Below are 25,338 nucleotides of genomic sequence, written 5' to 3' on the forward strand. Positions count from 1 at the left end.
AGGGACCTAATGAACATACAAATCATGAGCTCCGACGATTTAAGATTAATTGGCTAAACTCTTTAAACCGCGATTCATACCACTATAGCTCAGTAGTTGCACTCTCCTTACTGTAAATATATTTCTGTCCACTTGATTTAACCATAATCAGTAAGTTGATCCTTTATAGGTCGTTTAGATCTACAACTAAGTCAAAATTATCGTTTTACCCTTGTAATACATTTTGCTCCTTAAGTCTCCACTGAACCTTTATTGAACAATTTGTTTATGGTCCTACCAATAAACCATATCCTTCTCTATCATGAAAGGGTGAGACCCCTTTCAAAACCAGGAATCAATACTTAAGGGAACAACCTATCTGCTAATCCTAAGATGGGTAAGAGTGAATTTCTTCTTATAGGACTATGTCCCCAGCTATCTATTCGGTCTTATCTCTAAAATGGGAGGTTTATTAAACGGTGACGTTGAACCATTCTCACCTATGCAGATTAAGGGATAATTCCAAATAAATAGGAGTTTGTAGTTAGCTCAGGTTTAAGATGAAGTTACTTTAGGTCATCAAATTGAAATAGTTAGTTTTAACAGTAAATGGTCATTACAAAGAAAAAGTGGCTATTTCGTGGTCCCGTCTTGTGAAAACATCTTTTGCATAGGATGCCCTCACTCACGTGTCTCTACATGAACGATTTTGGGATGACATTGTTTGTATCAATATACAAAGAGGGCCGCATCCATAGTATCCCAAGAATATGGTACCCAATCTCATCCATATACTAGTAGACCTTTTTGGCTATATATTAAAAATTGATCATCTTTTATGTCTCTACATAAAGTTTAAGTATTCATATTATAGCCATGGGTTAGTTTATTGGATTTATAAAAGAATATAATTCAATAACACCTTTATTGATAGAAATTTCAATAATAACTTTATTTTGAATAGAATATGTTTAATATTTACAAACTGCGAGTTTAGGACATTTCTAACAAACTCCCACTTGGACTATAAACTCCAGTAGGTGTTAAAATATATACATAAATATACAATGTTAAGTATGAATGGAAACCATCGAAGGTTTCACAGTGGAAGCCGGATCGTTCCCAATTTTAATTTTTCCACATAACTTTTAAATTACAGAATTAAACTAGAGATTATGCATTATCAATCTAAACTTTACAACATGCTATTAATTTGAAAAAAAATGAAAGAAGAATCTGCTTATTCTTGAAGCCAAAAAATCTTCTTGAAATCTCTTGATCTCCAAAATATGAAATCCATCGGGTCACTCCACTAAAGTCCAGTAGTTGCACTCCCCTCACTGTAGATATGTCCACTTGATATAACCATAATCAGTAAGTCGACTATTCACTGGTTGTTCGTAATAACGGATGGGTAAAAAAAAATGTTCTACCCTCGAGATTACATCTTATTCCTTAAGTCCCTCCGATCCTCTATTGAACAATTGTTTTGTGATCTAATCACTAAACCAAGTCCATCTTGGCCAATGAGAGGATTGTTGGGATTGGTGCCCTAATTTTCCCAGAGTCTCCTTGTTTTGTAAAGATCCACATTGTTCAATGAATAAAATAAGTGTTATTTAATTCTGACATTTACTCATATCCAATAAACAAAGCTCCTTGGTTATCTTATGTGAACTTAAGCATGTATATGTGATATACAAGTGAATCATGCCTTAAGTGAAAACCTAAATCGGTCTTTAGTATAAGGATTAAGGTGGGATACCTGATCCTGGTGACACTATGGATACAACCCGCTTTGTAGAGGTTTGCAAGTATTGTAAACTACTACAGATGGTAGATCCTGCCATTCATGTGGAGACGTGGAACAAGGGTGTCCTATACAAAGAGTTTGTATAAGACCTGGACCACGAGATGACTAGACTTTGTATATAACACCGTTGATACTAGAGACTTGCATCTCACCTAAACGACCATTGGTGACACGACCTCAATCCTGAGTATTTTATGAACTCTTGCCTTTAAGGGCGGTTTTTTATTAGTATAGGTGAGAGTGGCCAGATTGCCAACTCAACATGCCTACCTTTTTGGGGACTTGTCTGATCTGGGAGCTGGGAACTCAATCCACAAGATGGAATTCACTTCTTTCCCGAAGCAGGGATAAGTAGAGAGATTGCTCCCTTAAGGGCTGATTTCGGGGCTTGAACATAGTGGCCACAGCTTCTCTTTGGAAGAGAAGACTTAGTCATAGTAGAACTATGATTTATGTTCATTAGAGGAATCAGTGGTACTTAAGGAGACAGATGTAACTACCGGGGCATAACGATTATTGCCCCAGCTATACTTACGAGCAATATGTGAAGGGTTGTCGCACTGCTGATTGGTTAAGATGGACACATAATATATCTGTAGTGAGAAGAGTTAAGCTGTCGGTCTTTAGTAGAGTGCCTGGCAATTAACGGATGGTGGATCTCGTGACTAAAGAGTTTAGTCAGTTATTCACGTACCGATGGAGCTTCGAATCTACAGGTCCATGAGGTCCCCTTGGTAGCTTGGATCTTATTGAGAATCAGTTCTTGGTGTTGATTTGAAATGTTCAAATTGACAAGAGGTATTTTGATTATATATGATATAATCGGTATGATGTGTGAGATATATCTAGTGAGGATTAATGTAAATGAGATTTACATTAAGTACCATGGAATAGAAAAAGAACTATGGTTTATATGTTTCATGGGATGAAATATTAAAACTATAGGTTATGAATATAGTATGATAAGTTGGTTATCATTTATGTTTATAATAATATTAATTATTAGATAATTAATACTTTTTCTTTTAAATAACCAAAGTAGTGGGTAGTTATTGGATCATGGTAACCGTGAGTTTAAAAGGAAAGTGGTTTCCTATTTTGAAAAGAGGTTTTTACAAAAGTTTGAAAAGGATTTTGAGTTTTCTCTCCTCGAAAAGAAACTCACGTAAGTCATCAAGTAAATACGGATTTACTAAACGATAGCTGGACGAGCTAAACGATCGTGCAGGTGCTAGCTAAACGATCATGTAGTATTTACTAAACGATCGCTGGCCCAAGGTAAATAATCGTGTAGAGTTTGTACGCGACAGACCGAGCTAAACAACAGGCTAAACGATCGCATGGGTTTTGCTAAACGATCGCATAGCTTTATCTAAACGATTGGGCTTTGACCTATACGATAGGTCTTAGCCATCTCCCACTTGCCCAGTCGTGTACTCGATCATTGTTTCCTTCGTTCATCTGCCTCATACCAAGTCTGAACAGAGCCCATCTTCTGGATTCTCACACCGAGAATACCAAGGTTGCCTTGTTGGTGGTGTTAGACTGAACTTGACACCGTCGAGGTTTTCTGGAGGCCGTTCGTGGTACTATGGAGGCCGTTCATGTTGTTGAGGACGAGCGTGGTGTTCGTTTGTGTTGCAGAGGAGTTCATGACCGAGGAGATCGTTGAGGATGAGCATGAAGTGTTCGTGCTGTGTTCGTGTGGTGTTGCAGTCGTGTAGATCGGGTGTTCGTGGTCGCTGTTGTTCGAGCATTCATGCTCATCGGAGCATGGAGACGCTTCTGCCTATGTGCCTAGAGTTTTCTTTCTATGCATTTTTATTGTTCATGCTATAATTTCTCTGTATAATCATATAACCGTTTGTTTTGAAGTCAACTGTAAATATATGTTGATTCATGATTGTAATTTGGAATAGCCTGCTTCCGCTGCCCACGAAAATCTCGAGTGTTCCGATTTCCTTCAATTGGTATCAGAGCCAGGTTCTCTGATATTCCAAATTATAGATCTGAATCGAACGCTTTTTACAGTCGCGGTGGGCTTCTGCATTTGTAGTTAACCATTTTCTGCATTTGTGGATGATGTGATGAACGTTTCGGGTTTAAATTCCCTTTTTGTTAAAGTTTTCAGTATTACACAGTGTTAATTGTAAAGGCCCCTGTGTTTTTGGGCGAAATTAACTTTTCCATCGAACCTGTAATTCGAAAAGTTCGAGTTTGTCAAGTCTTTCATGAAGAAGCTTCGGTGCATGGTGATGCAGTTCTCAACGAAGAAGAAGACCAAGCATTGGTCGGATTGTGTAGCCTCAGGTAAACGATCGTAGGGATTTTACTAAGCAATCGTTTAGATTTTTTTTAGACGATCGTGCAGTATTTTCTAATCAATCGTTTAGCTAATTCTAAGCGACGGGTTAAATCGTTTACCATATCATATGGCGTTGGTTATGCGATTGCGTAGGCCCTGGAGGTAGGATATCGTAGTGGGAGCATGCGATGCTCGTTGTTTAGTAGAAGGCGCGCGCTAGACGATCGTGTAGTTAGCAAGCTTCATCGCTTATTACTACCTATGCGATCGTGCATATGCAATATGGAGACGCTAGCTAAGCGATCGCTTAGGCGATGGTGCTTCGTGGCATCGTAGTCCCTTAGATGATTGCGGAAGGCGGGCATCGTGCGGAGCGTGCTAAGCGATTTTTTACTTCAGGCTTCATCTTTTAGTAAAGGTACACGATCGTGTAGTAATAACTAAACGATCGTTTGGATTTTTCTATACGATCGTACAGTGAATGCTAAACGATCGTTTAACTCTGGTAAGCGATAGAACGAAGTGTTTATTTTATCGTGTAGACGATCGTGGGGTGCTTGTTACACGATGGTTGGAGAAGCGATGCTTTGCTAAGTGATTCAAGACCCGATTCACCTATTTGAACTGAAGACTCCTTGTATTCGTAATAGTTAGCTTTCCTTTTTGTGTTTTAAGGCAATTTCACCCAGTTCATCAACTTTTATTGCTTATACATGTGATGTATGGTGCTCATATGTCAAAGTGTTTGTCGTATAGTTATAAACCCACCTTAGGTTGTGCAATTATTCATGCATCATGTATTATAAATGTTATAATCGAGCATGAAGAAATTACTTGAAAGCATGTGCATGCATCATGAAATATAAGAGTTATATTTTGCATGCATTGAGCATTATCATGCATCATCCTTTTATTATAAATGTTATAGTCTAAGGGTGAATGGAAGCATGTTTTGCTTGTTTCATTGTTGTTTTGTATAAGTGTTATATAAAAGAAGTAGCAATGAATGGACAATGCATTGAGCATGACACTTAGGTTATTTATAATCGTTATGAATGCCTTGCATGTGTTAGCTTAGCATTGTGGTTGTTTCCGTTTATAAGTGTTATAAAGGAAATTAGACCTAAAATCAATAATTCAGAGTTGCATGTGGACTTATGGTGAACTCAAGTTTTTAAAAGGGTTTTAAAATTGGATTGAGATAGACCTAAGTTCAAGTAGTTCTAAAGAGTTTAGTAACCTAGATTATTCTTTTAAAATCGGTTTAATAGGATTAAATTGGTTGGAATAAAAGATTAAATTTGTTGTAAACCTATCTATAAGGGACCTTTTGTCTAAGGCGAGTTCTGGCTAGGCTGGGGTTCTTAAGTTGACGGAAATGTAACACCCCTACTTGGGAACCTAACTGGAAAGGTGAATTAGATATATTTTCAACAAGCATGCGACATTTTAGTCAAAGACTCCGTTAAAGAGTTTAATGGATGATGATCAAAAGAACTATCCAAGGTAAAAGTTACTCTTGGGAAAACCTAAAAGTCACTTAGTTAAAATCCTTAGCCGTGTTTTTTCTAAGTAACTAAACCCTAGGTTATAAAATACTCGAGGAGGCATATCAGATACGTCTATGATTCCACTCACGTTTCTCCCTGTATGTTCACACCATGAGATTTATGCTTGGCCTCGAGATACCACAGGATGCATCCCCCTTCGGATAGTGTTTGCATGAGTCAATATCAAGGTGAACGGAGAGAGTGTTTATAGTAAGTGGGTGAAGGGTGTGTGACAATACATCCTATGGTCTCTGTCATTGGTTCACACCATGAGATCATTCTATACGCCCTCGAGTTGCCTTCGATGTGGCCCCCTTTGGATGGGTTTTGTGTAGTTGGTCAATATCAAGGTGAATTCCAGAAATGGAAAAGGTCGCTTTAGGTTTTGCCCCAATCGGATTTTTCCCTTCGGATTGGGCTTTTGGGACGGACCTCTAGGGCTTAAAATGGCGGGTCACACTTACAGGAGATTGTTAAGTAAGTTAATGATCTCTTGGCCAAATCAATGATGGCTAGTCGTTATAGGAACAAGAGTTGTTATGGTATTAATGACTGGTTGAGATCTTCTCAATTTAGAGGAAAGATAACTGACTTCCCTTCGGCGGCTTTTGTTCTAAACCTTTGAAACGTCATTACAAAACTAGATGTCACACGGGGTTCATGTTAGTTTTTCTAAAACCTTATTGGATGTTGTTTTGTTTTACAACGGGTATTTACTTGAAACCTAACATAGGTCAATTTGTTTTTTCTTTTCAGCAACTCGTTAGTATTTTCGTTTAAATCTTTTAAAGATGACCGATTATTTACAATGAAAAGAATCGTGTGAAACGAATTTCGTGGCAAACGACCTCCATCCCACTACTCTCCAAAAGAGGAGACAAGATAGTAAATATGATTTATTGGTCTTGGAGACATGCTTGGTAGAGAATGATGATTCTGCCTTGATCCTTGATTCAGGTGCTACCAATCATGTCAGTTCCGCTGCTGCTGTAGGAAGGCCGAAGTTATTTATTGATAAGAAACGTTATCTGTTATTGGATAATGTTTTTGTAGTTCTTCATATTAAGAGGAACTTAATCTCATTGAACAAGGCTATATTGTCTCCTTTTCTGAGAATAAAGTGTTTATTTTCAGGAATGGAATGGAGATTGATTCTGGTTCAATGGAAAATAGCTTATATGTACTAAGGCCGTTAGTCATAAAAGTCTTATTTAACACTGAAATGTTCAGTATGACGACAACAGCTAAAAGACCAAAGGTTTCTCCAAAGGAAAATGCCCATCTTTGGCATCTAAGGTTAGGTCACATCAACCTCAATAGGATTGAGAAGTTGGTGAAAAATGGACTTCTAAAGAGTTTAGAAGAAAACTCCTTGCCGGTATGTGCATTATGCCTTGAACGCAAGATGACCAAACGACCTTTTACTAGAAAAGATTACAAAGCCAGAGAAGCCTTGAAGCTTGTACATTCAGACCTTTGTGGTCCGATGAATGTTAGAGCTCGAGGTGGGTATGAATAGTTCATCTCTTTCATATATGATTATTCAAGGTTTGGGTATCTCTTCTTAATGCAACGTAAGTCTGAAGCTCTTGACAAGTTCAAGGAGTATAAGGCTGAAGTTGAAAACTTGTTAGGTAAGAAGATAAAAACACTACGATCTGATCGTGGTGGAGAGTATATGGATCTCTAATTCCAGAACTATATGATAGAATATAGGATTGTGTCCCAACTCTCGACCCCTGGTACACCTCAGCAGAATGGTGTATCTGAAAGAAGAAACAAGACCTTGTTGGACATGGTTCAGTCTATGATGAGTTATGCTCATCTTCCAGACTCGTGGGGTTATGCAGTGCAGACTACATGTTATATCCTGAACACCGTTCCCTCGAAAAGTGTTTATGAAACACCTTTTGAGTTATGGGAGGCTGGAAAGGTAGTTTACACCACTTCAGGATTTGGAGCTATCCGACACATGTGCTAGTGACTAACCCAAAAAAGTTGGAACCGCGTTTGAAGGTCTGCCTCTTTATGGGCTACTCTAAGGAAACGAGAGGAGGATACTTCTATGATCCGAGTGAGAACAAAGTGTTTGTATCCATTAATGCCATCTTCTTGGAAAAAGATCACATGAGGGATCATAAGCCACGAAGTAAGCTCGTTTTACGTGAGATCTCTAGTGAGACTAAGACTGCTGAGGGTTCAATAAGAGTTGTTGAATAGGCCGACATATCAACAAGAGTTGTTGAGGTCGGGACGTGATCCTTATGGGATACAACGTTGCTGATCCATTTACAAAGGACCTCACGCTAACGTGTTTGAGGGTCACCTAGAAAGTCTGGGTCAAGGGGACATACGACATCTTGTCTAGGGCAAAGAGAGATGATACTGGGGTATGCCCTAGTTTATTATATATTGTACAGTTTTATATTGTATTGTACATTAGTCTCCCAAGTCATTAGGACAAGTAGGAGATTGTTGGGATTGGTGTCCTAATTCTCCTAGAGTCTCGTTGTTTTGTAAAGATACACATTGTTCAATGAATAAAATAAGTGTTATTTAATTCTGGAATCTACTCATATCCAATAAACAAAGCTCCATGATTATCTTATGTAAACTTAAGCATGTATATGTGATATACAAGTGGATCATGCCTTAAGTGATAACTTAAATCGGTCTATAGTATAAGGATTAAGGTGGGATACCTGATCCTGGTGACATTATGGTTACGACCCACTTTATAGAGGTTTGCAAGTGTTGTAAACTACTATAGATGGTAGATCTTGACTATTCGTGTGAAGACGTGGAGCGGGGGTGTTCTATACAAAGAGTTTGTATAAGACCTAAACTACAAGATGACTAGACTCTATATATAACGCCGTTGGTACTAGAGGCTTGCATTTCACCTAAACGACCATAGGTGACCGACCTTAATCCTGAGTGTTTTGTGAACTTCTACCTTTGAGGGCGGTTCTTTGATTAGTATGGGTGAGAGTGGCCAGATTGTCAACTCAACGTGTCTACCTTTTTGGGGACTTGTCTGATCTGGGAGTTGGGAACTCAATCCACAAGATGAAATTCACTCCTTCCCCGAAGTAGGGGTAAGTAGAGAGATTGCTCCCTTAAGGGCTGATTTCGGGGCTTGAACATAGTGGCCACAGTTTCTCTTTGGAAGAGAAGACTCAGTCATAGTAGGACTATGATTTATGTTCATTAGAGGGATCCGTGGTACTTAAGGAGACAGATGTAACAACAGGGGCATAACGGTTATTGGCCCAACTGTACTTACGAGCGATCTGTGAAGGGTTGTCGCACTGCTGATTGGTTAAGATGGACACATAATATATTTGTAGTGAGAAGAGTTCAGCTGTCGGTCTTTAGTGGAGTGCTTGGCAGTTAACGGATGATAGATCTCGTGACTAAAGAGTTTAGTAAGCTATTCCCGTATCGTTGGAGCTTCGGATCTACAGGTCCATAAGGTCCCCTTGGTAGCTTAGATCTTGTTGAGGATCAGTTCTTGGTGTTGATTTGAAATGTTCAAATTGACAAGAGATATTTTGATTATATATGATATAATCGGTATGATGTATGAGATACATTTAGTGGAGGATTGATGTAAATGAGATTTACATTAAGTACCATGGAATAGAAAAAGAACTATGGTTTATATATTTCATGAGATGAAATATTAAAACTATAGGTTATGAATATAGTATGATAAGGTTGTTATCATTTATGTTTATAATAATATTAATTATTAGATAATTAATAATTTTTCTTTTAAATAACTAAAGTAGTGAGTGGTTATTGGATCATGATAACCGTGAGTTTAAAAGGAAAATGGTTTCCTATTTTGAAAAGAGTTTTTGACAAAAGTTTGAAAAGGATTTTGAGTTTTCTCTCCGTGAAAAGAAACTCACGTAAGTCGTCAAGTAAATATGGATTTACTAAACGACGGTTGGGCGAGCTAAACGATCGTGCAGGTGCTAGCTAAACGATCGTGCAGTGTTTACTAAACGATCGCATAGCTTTGCTAGACGATCGCTGGCCCAAGGTAAACGATCGTGTAGAGTCTGTACGCGACAGATGAGCTAAACGATAGGCCCGATCGTCTCGCATAGCTTTTGCTAGACGATCCCATAGATTTATCTAAATTTTTGGTCGACCTATACGATAGGTCTCAGCCATCTCCCACTTGCCCAGTCGTGTACTCGATCGTTGTTTCCTCCATTCGTCTGCCTCATACCAAGTCCAAACAGATCCCACCCTCAAGATTCTCACACCGAGAATACCAAGATCGCCTTGTTGGTGGTATCAGACTCAACTTGAAACCGTCGAGGTTTTTTGGAGCCGTTCGTGGTGCTGTGGAGGCCATTCGTGTCGCTGAGGACGAGCACGGTGTTCGTTCGTGTTGCGGAGGAGTTTGTGACCGAGGAGATCGTTGAGGATGAGCGCGAAGTGTTCGTGTGGTGTTATGGTCATGTAGATCGGGCGTTCGTGGTCGATGTTGTTTGAGTATTCGTGCGCATCAAAGCGTGGAGATGCTTTTGCCTATGTGCGTAGAGTTTTCTTTCTATGCATTTGTATTGTTCATCCTGTAATTTCTCTATATAATTGCATAACCATTTGTTTTGAAGTCGATGTAAATATATGTTGATTCATGATTGTAATTTGGAATAGTCTTGCTTCCGCTGCTCATGAAAATCTCGAGTGTCAATTTCCTTCAAGGACGAGACCCCTTGTTCAAGACTCAAAGTCAGCACATAAGGGAACAACCTCTCTACTATACCTAAAAGCGGGTAGGTGTGAATTCCATCTTGCACCCTATGTCCTCAACTATCTACACGGTCTTACCCCTGAAGTAGGAGGCTTATTGAATCAGAGCTGTTGAGCCAACCCTCACCAATGCAAATCTAAGGATAATCACGAATAAACAAGAGTTCAAAATTAGCTCAAGATCAAGGTCAAGTTACCTAGGTCATCACTTTGAAATAGTCAGTCTTAAATAGTAAACAATGTTATAAAGTAAGAGTGTCTTATTTCTAAGTCTGATCTTACTCAAACCCTTTGCATAGGATTCCTCCACTCACATGTCTAACGAATCAAGATCACTTCATTTGGCACTTCAAACACCTATAAAGTGGGCTGCATCCGATAGTGTCCCTAGAATAAGGTACCTAACCTTATGCGTACACTATAAACCATTTTGGCTATTTACTCGAACTTGATTCACTCTTATTTCTCGACATAAAGTTCAAGTACTCATGTAATAGCCATGGATCTTAGTTTATTAGATTTAGGTTATTTCTAAAAATGAAATGAGCAATTCATGCATTCAATAACAATTTTATTGAATCAAAGTTCAATAACATCTATATTGATTAACAAAATAAGTTTATTGTTTACAAATCACGAGTTTTAAGACAGAAAACCCAATATTATCAACATCAGAAAATAAATACATTGCTGCTTTTTCAGCAACTTGTCAAGCAATATGGTTACGGTAGATACTAAACAACATGCAACAAACATAACAAGAATGCACGAGCATTTTTTTTATGACAATCAAGCTAAAACATATTGAGACTCAACACTTCATAAAGGAATTAGTGGTAGAAGGAAGTATAAAGGTTGCTTATTGTAATACTAATGAGCAGATGACGAATTTATTCACGAAGGCTCTTCCTTTAACTATGAATACTTCAGAAACATGTTAGGTGTTGTAAATTTTAGCATTATGGAGAAGTGTTAGAAATAATGCTGTAATGAAGTTGTGAGTTTGTTAGTTTCAATTAGTTTGTTATTATTTTCCTAGTCTTATGTTTAGTTGGGTAGTGCTTCCTGCTTTGTAGGGGTGAATTAGGTGGTTTTCATCATGATTTGAATTTTGGAATTTTAGTTGAACTTCTAGTATTTAAATTCAGCTTGGTAGTCTAATAAAGTTGGTGCTCTTAAGATTTTCTATTTTTACAAAGAGAAGATTGTGAGTTGAGTTTCAAAATTTCTTGATTTTCAAGGCTATTGGTTGATTTTCCAATGACTAGGAATCTAAAAAAAATTAATTGAGAGAACTGATATAAATAAAAGATTTGACAAAAAAATCCAATGAATATTCATGCAAATCTAAGTTCTAAAAGTTTCACACAAAAATCTTAAAAAGCCACTACTACAAAATGGACATTGCTATAGATTTTAATTATTTGATGTTTCTTTGAAAAAAAAAAACGTCAAGTAATGTGATTTTGGACAAGAAAATGTCAAGTAAAATGATTAAAAAAGCAGAGATTGACGAAATATTTTGGATATTTTCACGCGAACCTTTACTTGACATATTTTTCATGTCAAGTAATATAAGGTATTACTTCACATGTCAAGTATAAGAAGCTCTTACTTGACATTTTTTTTCGTGTCAAGTAAAATAAAAAAAAATTCCTAATAATATTTTTCAAATAAAATATCAGGCATTTTTGAAACCCTAGCCGTTCATGAAGTAGTCCATCGCGTCGTCGAAGTCTTTTTCCTCTCGCCTCGCGTCTTCTCTTCCATCGTGTCGTCGACTTCTACAACCAGCGCCTCGTCCATCGACCGGTCTATCCATCGATTGTTGCAGCGCCACTCATCCGTTGACCGGTCTAGCCATCTGTTGTTGTAGTGCCGCTCGTCCGTCGATCGGTCTAGCTATCGATTTGTGCAACGTCGCTCATCCATCGATCGATTTGTGCAGTGCCGCTCGATCGTTTCTCATGCTTTGTTCGACCAGTCAACCCATCACTACTACAGAAATTGGATTACTTGACGTTTTGAATGTCCAGTAGAGGGTATACTTGACACTGATAAAAGCGTCGTCTATTCGACTGTCAAGTATATGTCATAACTTGATATTGTAAAAACGTCAAGAGAAATAATTCTTCACACAATTTTTGTGTCAAGAAATATAATACACTTGACACTAATGATATGTCAAGTGTATTAATTCTTAACACTTATTATTGTGAATACTCTTGACATTTTTTATTTATCAAATATATTTTTATCTTGATACGAAATAATGGTAAAGTAATCTAATTCTTGACACATTTTAAATATCATCTATGCTTTTTTTTTTTTTCCAAATTAAACATTCAAATTTAATTTTCATTTCTCATTTTCTGCATTACATTTGTTCCAATAAAACAATTTCATCAACTAAATAGTTGCACATATATTTCAGGTCTACATATCAGCCCAATATATCTAATGTAACAATTGAGAATACTAAAATAAACAATTCCATTCTTCTATTACTCATGTCTACATGAACGATTCCAAAATTTACAAGACGAATCGTACAACAGTACGATAATTCCAAAAATTTACAGTACTCTATCAACCTATCCCAATATATGATAATTCCAAAATTGTAAGACCAATCCATATGTGCTATGTATTCCAAAAATCACAAGACTAAAATTCTATTCTCTACCACACATTTCTTTGAAGTATATAATCTATAATGGCTAAACAAAACATTTATACAAAAAAAGTTTTGGGCGTTCCCATGTAACCACGTACACAAGTTATAGGAAGTCCATCAGATATAACGACCTAAATATTCAGTCCATTCCACGTCTACTTCATCCAATTCAAGTTGCGAGTATGAGCTCCTCGTATCAATCTATAAAACATAGAAAGTGAGATATACATATTTATTTACTATTTACACTATCTATAATGTTACAATATATATAAGTAGTTTAATGACATACCGCATCTATTATAATATTCTTCTCTTTAGTCACGATTTCTCGTATATATCTCATAACATAATACCCACATTTGACAGTTCTCACTTGTAAAAGACATTACAATACGAAGCCAATAATTAATACACATATCATACAGATGCATTAAATAAATATCATTCTAATAATTTTTTTAATGCTCTTATACTTACCTTTATTGTTTTCTAGAATATGATTTTTCGAGTCTTTTGCAAATTTTTTTTAGACTGGAAAATGGTCATTGCCCTACTTTCGTCAAAGAGTATAGTATAATATTCAGAATGAAATAAACTTTACATCGAAAAAAAAAAACTCAAGCAAAGTTAGCTTACATATTTGTTATGTATTTGATATCTTCTCGTGAACTTGTTCTCAATGAGTCAAGATAGTACACCATGTCATCATACGCATTGATAACACACCAATGATCACTAAATAAAATACACAACTAATTAGTATGGAACATGAAGGTAGCTCATTACATTAAGGTAGAACAGAGTACAAAGAGCTTTCAAGTACAGTGATCCCAACATAATTTTACATTGGAACAAAAGAGGAAAAAGTAGAACATGAGTATAAGGTTCTGAACATGAGTATAACTAATTATAGTTAACCGAGATTATAAGGAGCAATAACTAATTGACCGAGTTCAGAAGCCATCAATCTACTACAAAGGTTCCGAGCTCTAACTTCTTGAGTATTTTGGCCTGCGGATATAAGAGATGGATCTATAAAAATATACTTCGACCCTTTATTTGAATCAACAATAAACGAGTGTAGGTACCTACAATAATAGATCAAATACATTAACTTACTACTAATTAATAAAGTGATCATATATCATAAACAAATAACATTTACTTACACGATATAAGCCAACATTGATAAAGTCTTCAATTTTTGCATACTACAATACTCGATCACATATTCTCACAGAACATAACTCTTTCGGCCAAAACTAAAGAGATCAACAGGTAGTTGGAAGGAAATACTAGTCCCATCAACCATTACCTTTTTAGTGTACCTAAGAATAGACTTCAAGAATATTGATAAATTGGACGGTGCACTAGTAACTTCATTCTCTTTCGGTATCGTCTTTGAAGCATTTTCCTAGCATAATGAAGATAGAACATGAGTAAAATGTTCATTCCTAAATAAAATAGAATAACATGGGACTTATACAATTCACCTTCAAGATTGGTGGTACACTAATAGCAATCACTTCCTCATCCTTTCTTGCATTCTCTAAAACTTTCTCCTAAAACCACCAAGTTATAATTTTATAAGTAACTAATAGTAAATTTACCTCATAATACAATTCACCTTCAAGATCAGTTGTACAGTAATAGCTTCCATCTCCTTCACCTTCTTCCCTTCTTCATGTGTGGTTAATGTACTAACAACTTCCTTCTCCAACGATATAAATATAATAGTACAAATTAAACAAGTTAAAAATTATCATAACTAATAGTTGTAATCTTGATGCATCTCCTTCACCTTCCTCCCTTCCTTAATCTTTCGGATTTTATTCTTAGAGCAACTACCATACTCAGATCTTAGGCTGTTTTGAATTTGATCTTCCAACTCCTTAATGCACTTACGAAGTGCTTCATTTTCATCAACAATTTTTTTGTGTGTATCCTCTCTTTTTGCTGTATGGTAGTAAACGGTATGTGTAATGAAACCACCCACCCCACGTACGCGTCCACCATATTCCGGAGTACCCAAGGCTTGAGTCAAAATATCATTCGGTGAATCTTTTTTTTTTTGGAAAGTGGATCTTCATTCTTTATGATCTCATCCTAAATGGAAATTATATATATTCAATAACACATATAAAATATTATAATGATTTCATGCAAACGTAACATTGATAATCTTACTATTCGGTTGGCGACTTGTTGGACATCCCCATTGTCATATTCTCCTTTTTTGTTTATCCGAGTTTTTTTCCATATATTAGCTCGTCCAAAACCACATTCGCTGGACGAAGGTAATTTTTTTCTGCATAATAAACATATTGTTAGATATAAGAATATTTGTAAACTAGTTAAACTTAAGAATATTCTTACCATTTCCTCGGCAAGATTCGCATAACCTCTTCTAGACATCCAATGATTATACTTGTTCTTCTTTCTTTGTGCTTGTTGTTGATTTCTCACTTTCTATATAAATTTAATAGTTCAAAATAAAAATGACAAGAAAGTGACAAATATTGATGTTCTTAATAAAAAGTTTAATATTTCGAACTCCAGAGATAATCTCGATTTGACAAACTCTTGCTAATGATGTGTTTCAATTATGTGGAAGTACATCGAAGGTGGGTGTAACAAAAGTGTGCCAGTATGAAAAAATCATTCTTGGGGCCTATTCTATTTAAGTCAACTAACACAAAACCAAGCTCATCAATTTTTATGCCACCGCTATTCTCAACCCAATCACATTTAAAAATTGCAACATTAAATGTATTATAATTTAGTTCCCAAATCTCTTGTATCACCCCATAAAAGGACATATCTCCAATTATAGGATTTTTATCTTTTAAGCTAGATACTTGCATTGTTTTTGCAATTAAACTAACCCCACTATTTTATACACTTTTATTTTTGTCATATGACTTTGTGTGATAGTGACATCCATTAATAACATAGCTATTGTATGTAGTCACAATTGGATGGGGACCATGGGCAATCCACCTCAAGTTATTTATACCTCCACATCTCCCATTTCAAGTTCATTTCCAACCTCGGAACCAAAAGGTTACATAATTAAAATATAAGTGGCAAAAGATTATGTTAAATAGTATATTTAATGTTTTACCTTTTCTCGTAACCAATATATGAAATTTCGATTATGTTCATCTTGAATCCGTTTCTAGTTTTTTGATCTACTTGAGAGCTGTAATTCCAATGTCATCATATGTTTCCTTATGAAGAAAAAGAAAGATGTTCAAATATAATTATTTTCAAATTCATGTATTTAATGAAATAAATGGATCCAAGTCACAATAACTTACTCTATATATGGTTGCACATCAATTGTATTCTCCAAGACATATCGATAAGCTTGGTATAAAAGATCTCGTTCAGGTATGTAAGGAACTCCACTTGACAATGATCTACCAATTTTTGAATTGCCTGAATTGTCTTTTAACTTTTGACACCCAAGTCCAATAGGATCTACTCCACATAAAAAATCCGAACAAAATTCAATAGCTTCTTCTAATATATAACTTTCAGAAATACAACCTTCTGGACAATGCCTATTCCTCACAGAGTTTTTAATCACTTTCATGAACCTTTCAAAGGGATACATCCATCGCGAATATATAGGCCCACAAAGTTTGACTTCTCTAACAATATGTACTGTGAGATGCACCATTATTGTGAAGAATGAGGGAGGAAAATACTTCTCTAATAAACATAATGTAATCACAATGTCTTTCTGCAGCTTCTCTAATTGTATAACATCTAGGACTTTGTTACATATAGAATTGAAAAAAATACACAGACGAGTTATCACATATTGAACATGTTGGTAGCACAGATCTGATGGCAATGGGGAGCAATTGTTGTAAGAGCACATGACAATCATGAGATTTTAGACCATTGAGTTTTAAATCTTCCACTGACACAAGATTTCTAACATTAGAGGAGTAACCCTCAGGAACCTTTATTTCTGATATCGTCTTCAAAACACAACATTTTTCTTCTCTAATAAGAGTATAACAAGTAGGGGGAAGGAAGATTTTTTTTTATCCCCATTAATAGGTGTAAGCTTTGATCGAATTTTTAAATCAGCTAAATCACGTCTAGCATTCAATTCGTCTTTTGTTTTTCCTAGAATATCAAGAAGTGTACCTATGATATTCATGCAAACATTTTTCTCGATATCATCACATCTAAGCAATGTCTAACATGAAGATGTTTCCAATAAGGGAGTTGGAAAAAAGCAGACATCCTATTCCAACAACCTTTGATACTTTCTTTTGTGATATTTCTTTTTTTTTTTTTCCCTCTTTGAAAATCAAGATCTTTAGTTTTTTTTTTTAAAAATACAACCTCCCCAGACAAAGGTTCTGGAATATTTCCAAGTTCTCTTTGACCATCAAATTATTTTTTTTGACGTCGAAAAGGATGATTTTGTGCTAGAATTTTTCGATGGCCAAAATATGCCATTTTTTCCCATCTTTCAATCTAAATGAAGTTGTGTATCTCCACAAATTGGACATGTCTTATAACTTTTGACACTACATCCACTAAGGTTTCCATATGCTGTAAAATCATTGATCATCCACAATAGAACTGTTCTTAAGTTGAATAGTTCATCTTGATAAGCATTATAACATTGCATACCACTTTCCCACAGAAGTTTTAAATCATCAATCAATAGCTCTAAGTATATCCCAATGTCAACCCCCTAGTTGTTTTGAACCTGAAATCAATATTGATAACATCATAAACTTTCTTTTCATACACAACCATGGAGGAGGATCATAAATGACCATAACAACTGGCCAACAACTATGCTTAGAGCTCATATCACTATGTGGATTTATTCCATCTACTGACAATGTTAAACGAAGATTCGTAGGTTCAGAACTAAAGTTCGACCACATGGTGTCAACTAACTTCCAAGCTGGGGAGTCTGCAGGGTGACGTAATTTATCATCCATTTGTCTCTCATTAGCATGCCAAGTCAGGTTTTTAGCACATTCAACACTTCTAAACATCCATTGAAAATGTGGTATAGGAGGAAAATACCACATTATTTTGGCAGAGATTTTCTTCTTCCTATTTGTGTCTTTACCATAGTTCCAACTTGACTCACCGCATTCAGAACACACAATTGCATTGGCATATTCCTTTCGATACAAGCAACAATCATTAGGGCATGCATGAATATTTTCATATTCCATTCCTAGTGCACCTAATATTTTCTTTGCTTCATACATTGATGTAGGAAGGTCATTACTAGAAGGTAAGATATCCTTTAATGCTTTTAGTAGTTCTGAGAAACTAATGTCACTCCATCCATGTCTAACTTTTGAGTTATACAACTTCACTAGTGTAGACAACTTGGTGAACTTTTTGCATCCTTTATACAATGGCTTCTCAGCATCATTAAGCAACTTTTCGAATCCATTTGGATCTTTTGAATATTGCTCATGAACAATTTCAACCATTTCTTTTATATTTCCAACATCATTCTCTTCATATCTACATTCAGAGGATTTTCCATGCAAGGATGAACTAGGAAGTTCCTCACCATGTCAAAACCAAATCTTATAACTTTCATCAATCCCATTAAAATATAAATGATCTTTAATATCATTGTTATTATGACTTTGACAATTTTCACATTTCAAACAAGGACAACGTATATATAATAGTATTATTTGTATTTGAAAATCCAAATTTGATGAAGTTTTCCACACACTACTCAAACTCTTTAGATAATTTACTCTATGTCATCCATGATTTATCCATACTTATAATAAGCTAATCTTGGAACTACAAAAAAAAAAATATTACAATAATTCAAATTAGATAACTCATACAACTTATAAAATTTGTATGAAATTGATATTTATAGAGAACTTAAGAATCATTATTCGCGGAAGGTGATTGAAGACATAATAATCCATAAAACCAAGAAGATCAGCAAAATTAACATCTAAAACATAAACAACACACCAAAATTTGGTCCAAATAATCAAACATTATATTCCAACAGAATCACAAAAACCCATAAAACCAAGCAGATCAGTAAAATATCATCAATAATAATAATAAACAACCAATCTAATCTAATTACAACACTCCAACCAAACTCAAAAGTCCAAACTATATACACATAACCAAAAAAAAAAAAAAAAAAAAAAAACTGCATCCTCAATCACAAACTGAGGATCACAAACTGCATCCTCAAACTTAAAAAAAAACTGCATCCGTAAGTGCATTCTCAAACTAAAAAAAAAAGAAACGAAATAGCATCCATACGTGCATCCCCAAACTGCATCATCTAATCTAATCACAAACTGCATCCTCAAACTAAAAAAAAAAAGAAAAAAAAGAAACATACACATAACAAATATATACACATTTCAATAAAAAAAAACATACACAACAAAAATACAAACTAAAGTTCTAAACTCAGTTTTTTAATTTAAAAAAAATATAAAAAACAATACTTACTCACGATAGCGAACGATCCCAACAGCACCAGCGAACCCCAACAGCACCGCGGACCGACGACCATGGACTGACTACACCATTGGTAGCAGATCTCAGCGGCAGCGGAAGACCCACTGGTAGCGGATCTCAGCGGCAGCGGACGACACCACCGACACTGGATCTTAGCGGTAGCAGACGACCCACCGGACGACACCACTAGCAGCGAATCTCAGTGGTAGCAGACGACACCACCGGCAGTGGATCTCAGCGGTAGCAGACGACAACACTGACGGACAACCTGATAAATTTAAGGAGGTGGCGACTGGAGAAATGCGGACGACCAGTGTTTGGGGTAGGAGAGAAATGGAGAAAATGAAATGATAAATTTAGTGTTTTTCATTAAAGTAAGAAAAAAAATATATTATTAGGCAATTTTTTTATATTTTACTTGACACGAAAAAAATGTCAAGTGTGTCAAGTTAGAGCTTCTTATAAGACCTTATATTACTTGACACGAAAATCGTGTCAAGTAAAGGTTTGCGTGAAAATATCCGAAATATTCTATCAATCTCCACTTTTTTAACTCTTTTACTTGACATTTTTTTGTCCAAAATTATATTACTTGATGTTTTCCATAGAAATGTCTAGTAATTAAAAACTACAAGTGTCAAGCAATGTAGATTTTGTAGTAGTGCACCCTAATGGTTTTTTGGTCTAGCCATCGATCGTCTGCAGTACTGCTCGATCGTTTCTCGTGCTTTGTTCGACCGATCGACCCACCCTGATGGTTTTCCAATCTAGCCATCGACCATCTGTAGCATTTCACACATAAAAATCTTAAAAAAGTAAACAAAATGCATAAAGATTTAGGGTTGAAATAACAATATTACCTTGAAAAATAAATCAATGAATTCTCAAGATTTTTGTTTGATATGATTGAATGTTAAGATGAAAATCAATTAATACACACATAAAAAAAGAAGAAGAATGGAAGAAATCAAAAGGAAATGGAATGTATCTAAGGAGAAAATGAATTGGAGAAAACTAGAGGTTGAGAGCATATGCAAATTCCTCCCACATTTGAAAAGAATATAGTAGAGCATGTATTAAAGGAAAAGAGGAGAATAGCAATAGAGTTTAGGAGGAGGACATAAGAGACGACAAAGAACTTGTAGGAGTGACAGAGAGTATCACATTACATCTATTTAACTCTAAAATCATGAGAAGGTGAGAATTAAATAGTTAACTAACCATCAAAACTAAATTGCGAAAGGGCGAGGAGTGAATCAATAACTAACTATTACATCCAATTTCATAAAATAAAAAAAAAATAAAAAACCCTCATTAAACTAAGGCTATAATAAATATATGCATAAAAATGAGGAGCAAAATGGGAATGCAAAGATTCTCCCCATTTTGTCCCTTTTTATATAGATGATAGATTATAGATTAACAAATATATTTTTTAATTAAAAAAAAATTATTTTCTTATTTGCTCTATTCTTTCTCCGCCTTTTCGTCTATGGCGGTCATGTCATTTTTTCCTTTTCCTCTCATTTAAAAGACCAAAAATTTTAACAATATATATTTTATAAAAATGTCAAGTTAGTTTTTTTCTCTAAGAGTTTGGGCTGTTTACACGCACTTTTACTAATCTCACAAGATAACTAATCTGATCCTATAATATTTGGATCAACTAATCTGACCCTACAATATTTGGATGTCATAGAAGTCAGTTTCTTATATTGATTAATTGAAAACTGATGGAGGGACGAACATTTCTTTAAAACTAAACTATAAATATTAAGGCAAATTTGTGGGGCCAATAATTGTACTGTATAGCTACTATGACGGTTACTTTTTTCATTTGACAACATTTAATAACTATTCTTTTCAATCATAAATTAGTAACATGAAAAGTTATCATAATTTCAAATATATATATATATATATATTTCCAAACGCATGATTTTAACTTAAATGATTTTTTTCTCTCCCCTTACTATTTTTGTTACTGTTCATATGTGAAGAAATTGTTGTCCTATAAGCAAAAATGAGTATAGTTCATCTGATATTAAGTGTATACTATCAACCTCAACGTAAAAAATTCAATCTCCCACCTTACTTATTGTAAAAAAAAAACAAAAAAAAAAAAATCATGCATAGAGGTATTAACGAGTCAAAAGCTTAGACTTATGAAACATATATAGCTTCATATATGTGTGTGTGTGGATGCACTCATAAGCTCAGTTAAATAAATTGTTGGCTCAAAGGTAGATTATTAGCCTTATCAAAAAAAAAAAAAAAAGTAGATTTGATTGCTACCATCACACACAAAATGTAAAAACTCAATATAATGGGAAAGATGAATGATTTCTGTTTTTGCTCAACATTTTGGATGAAATGAACATCCTTCCAAAGAAAATCAAAATTGAACACAATTAATTAATACTCAACTACATGTAAAAATATGCTATAAAGTGATAGGTCTACCGTAATTGGTATGCACTCTCTCGAAAAGAAGTTATAAGATTAATTAAGCTGCGGCAAGCTTGGTGGACTCTCTATCCACAGCTTTCTTCAAAAAACTATTTTCTTCCAACAACATTTGAACAGGAGAAAAGCCAATTCCATTGGCCATTGCCAACATCATCTTCTTGGTTTCTGCCATGAATTCACCAAGATCAACTTTTCCATTGCAATCTCGATCGAACTGCGAGAACAAGGAGCCATAGACGGAAGAAAGCTCATCGGGGTCGGGCTTCGTATCGATCCCAAAATGAGTCTCTAACACCCTAAGACTTTGCAACTCCTTCAACATCTCTCCATAACAAAGAACTCCATCTCTGTCCAGGTCAAGATGGCTAAAACGCTCTCTGATCGAATCACTGAAAGCTTCTTCATCTTCCACAAAGTTTACAATGGTTGCACTGTCCAAGATTTCTACGCTCATTTTGAATTGTTATTACTTTGTTGGAAGAAAAGAAAAGAAAAGAAAAGAAAAGGAAGAATGATGAATGAAGTGAAAGTTCTTTATCATATATATATATACACACTTTAGAGGAAGGACTTTTTTATTTTAAAAATTTTATTTTATGTGATTGTCCTGCATAGAGGAGATTTTTGCGCGTTGTTTAAGGATGTTTTCTCCTTTTTAGTCTTTCTAGGTCTTTTGAGCCGTTGGTTTCTTCTTCCCATGTTTTTGACTGTCTTCCAACCAACGGATTACATTATTGGTCGGTTGGACATTGGGAATGTGGAGAGCTTTAAGTAATAAAGTATTGATGGTTCATTACAAATGCAAATATTGATTAGTTTTTTTTTTCCCTTTTTTTTTTTAAGTTTGTAAATATTGATTAGTTTTTTTTTTTTTTTTTTTTCTTTTTAAGGTTAAAATACAAGTTAGTCCATGAATGTTGAGGTTTTTCTAACTTCTGATTTTATGTCTAAAAGTGATTGAAATCGTAATTTAAAAGGTTGAGATCTCAATTTTAATTTATAGATTATAAATAAAAATATTAATAAATGTTGATGACAATAAATATTTCTAGAAATATATAAACACAAGGAAATTTAAAACTTTTCAATTAGTAAATAAATGTAGTATATATTTTTAAACAAGTTAGAATATTTATTATTTATATTATATTCACGTTAATGATATTTTATTACTTACTTTTTATGTTGAATAATTTTTTTTTCTTTTTTCTTTTTTTCTTTTTTTTACAATAAGAGGACTGTTTGAGGCACTGAGTTGAGTTATGAAATCTAGAATTAATATTTTAGAATTAAGAAGTCTGTGTTTCAAATCCAGAGATGTGAAGATGAAATTTCTGGATAAATGTACAAAAGAGAGAAATAGGAGAAAACAAAGCTTCTCGATAAATGTACAAATTTTAATAGTGAACACTATTGAAGTTTGTATTTAACACCAACATATGAAGTCGGTGGACTAGACATCCTCCTATAATATAATGAAAAAAATGTCGATTCACCCCTCATGTTAATATCGATCTTATGTATAGAAATGTCTAACCTGTCGACGAAAATTTAATATAGTGCATGAAATTTAGAAAGTGTCTATTGGTCCTTAACCATTTAATTTTATGCTCAACAAATTCTTAGATTTTCAATTTTGTGTTCAATAAGATTTTGACCCTATTTGATAATTTTTAAAAGGAATAGCTACAAATATAAACATTAGATTTAAAGTATTAGCATAATAACATAATGTAAAAAAATTGCAAATATGGCCGAATTTGAATAGTCTATCAGTGATAGATCATATTATTGATAGGAGTCTATCAGTGATAGATCATATCACTAGTAAGAGTCTATCAACGATGGAAGTTTATCGTTATAGACTTGTCTATATTTGCAATTTTTTAAAATAATGTTATATACTTTGTTATTATTTCTAAAAATGCTACCAATTTTATAATTACCTTTTTTAAAATTTATGGATTTATTAGATACAAAGTTGAAAATATTTTATAGTTTTTCATTAGATATAGAATTCATATTTATATATTGTAGATGAATTAAGTTTTAGAAATTTCAAATATGTCAAAGACTTAATTATTAGATACTTTTTATAAGTTTAGAAACCTATTCGATATTTGTTTAGATTTAAAAATTTAAATTTAAACACTAAATAAACATAAATCTCTTGAAAAAGTCACCTTTCTTTTATGTACTCTATGCCTATGTTTTAGTTCTGTATTAAAAGGTTAAAATATGATAATTGGACTAATTTATTAACCTGAGTTAATTTTAGTCGAATAATTTAAATTTCATCTTTTAACTTTTTACCAATTTTCCGCCGTTGGTTTGCTTGGCAATGTGTTTCATTAAGCACTGATTAGGACCGACCAGCAGCACGGCATGTCGATGGGTTGGTCGGCAGAGAAAAGCAAGAAAGTGCTGTCAAATAAAGATGTATATTTAGCAAAATTTTAAAAATAGAAACAAATTTCTAAAGCCTACGTTTTTTAATTTTAAAGAATTCACTCGATTTTTAAAAATATTGATAAAAATAGAAAAAAAAATTAATAGAACGAGTTTTATATGCTTCAATTTAAAAAAATTTAAATAAAAAAATTAAATGATTACCGAATACAGTTTAAATGATTATCAAATGAGGTTGTGATTTTTCTTACCACTAATATTTCTTTAATTATTTAATAAAATAAAAATATTTAGTTTCGATATTATTTTTTTTTATTAATAGTAATGTAATAACACTTATTTATTTATTTTTACTTGTAATTGATTAATTATTGAAATTAATGCGACAATATATTAAAATATAGGATTAATTTTAATTTATGATTTGCATCCATTTATTTTCTAATTAGAACTTTCATAAAAAAAAAGGGTAAAACATACTCATAATATATTGAAAATAGAATTTAAATTAATCAAATTATGAAACAATTATTAATGCTATCTTAACATTGAACATGTAATTATCTAGTCTTGGGGCTTCCATGTATAAAATTGGTAAAACAAAGGCTAACATTTAACTCACATATGCAAACAATATTTATTTCAAATATGTAGAAGTTTACATCCATAAAACAATATCCCGTTACGGTTGATGATTAATTGGACATTGGAAGTGAAAAGAGACTATTAAATTTTGGTAAAATATTAGAAGAGTAATTATCCTATATTTGAAAGATTCAAGAAAGTGACGGCTCCAAACACTATAAAGATGTTATGTCTTTAATTTTAAATCATCTCAATTTGAAGCACT

At 34.1% G+C, this 25,338-nt stretch overlaps 1 protein-coding gene across 1 annotated transcript; it reads right to left on the reverse strand.

The window, feature by feature from the left end:
• Positions 1 to 19,343: 19,343 nt before the first annotated feature.
• LOC120078427 (uncharacterized) lies at positions 19,344 to 22,602 on the reverse strand. Its single transcript, XM_090314051.1, has 2 exons — positions 22,074 to 22,602; positions 19,344 to 20,392 (listed from the first exon to the last, which is right to left on the reverse strand). The coding sequence occupies exon 1, from the start codon at positions 22,531 to 22,533 to the stop codon at positions 22,117 to 22,119; it is 417 nt and encodes a 138-aa protein (XP_090170177.1). The 5' UTR covers positions 22,534 to 22,602; the 3' UTR covers positions 19,344 to 20,392; positions 22,074 to 22,116.
• Between the last annotated feature and the right edge of the window lie 2,736 nt (positions 22,603 to 25,338).

The sequence above is a fragment of the Benincasa hispida genome, chromosome 5 (assembly GCF_027475165.1).
Source record: "Benincasa hispida cultivar pf3 chromosome 5, pf3_genome.v1.1, whole genome shotgun sequence".
NCBI lineage: Eukaryota > Viridiplantae > Streptophyta > Magnoliopsida > Cucurbitales > Cucurbitaceae > Benincasa > Benincasa hispida.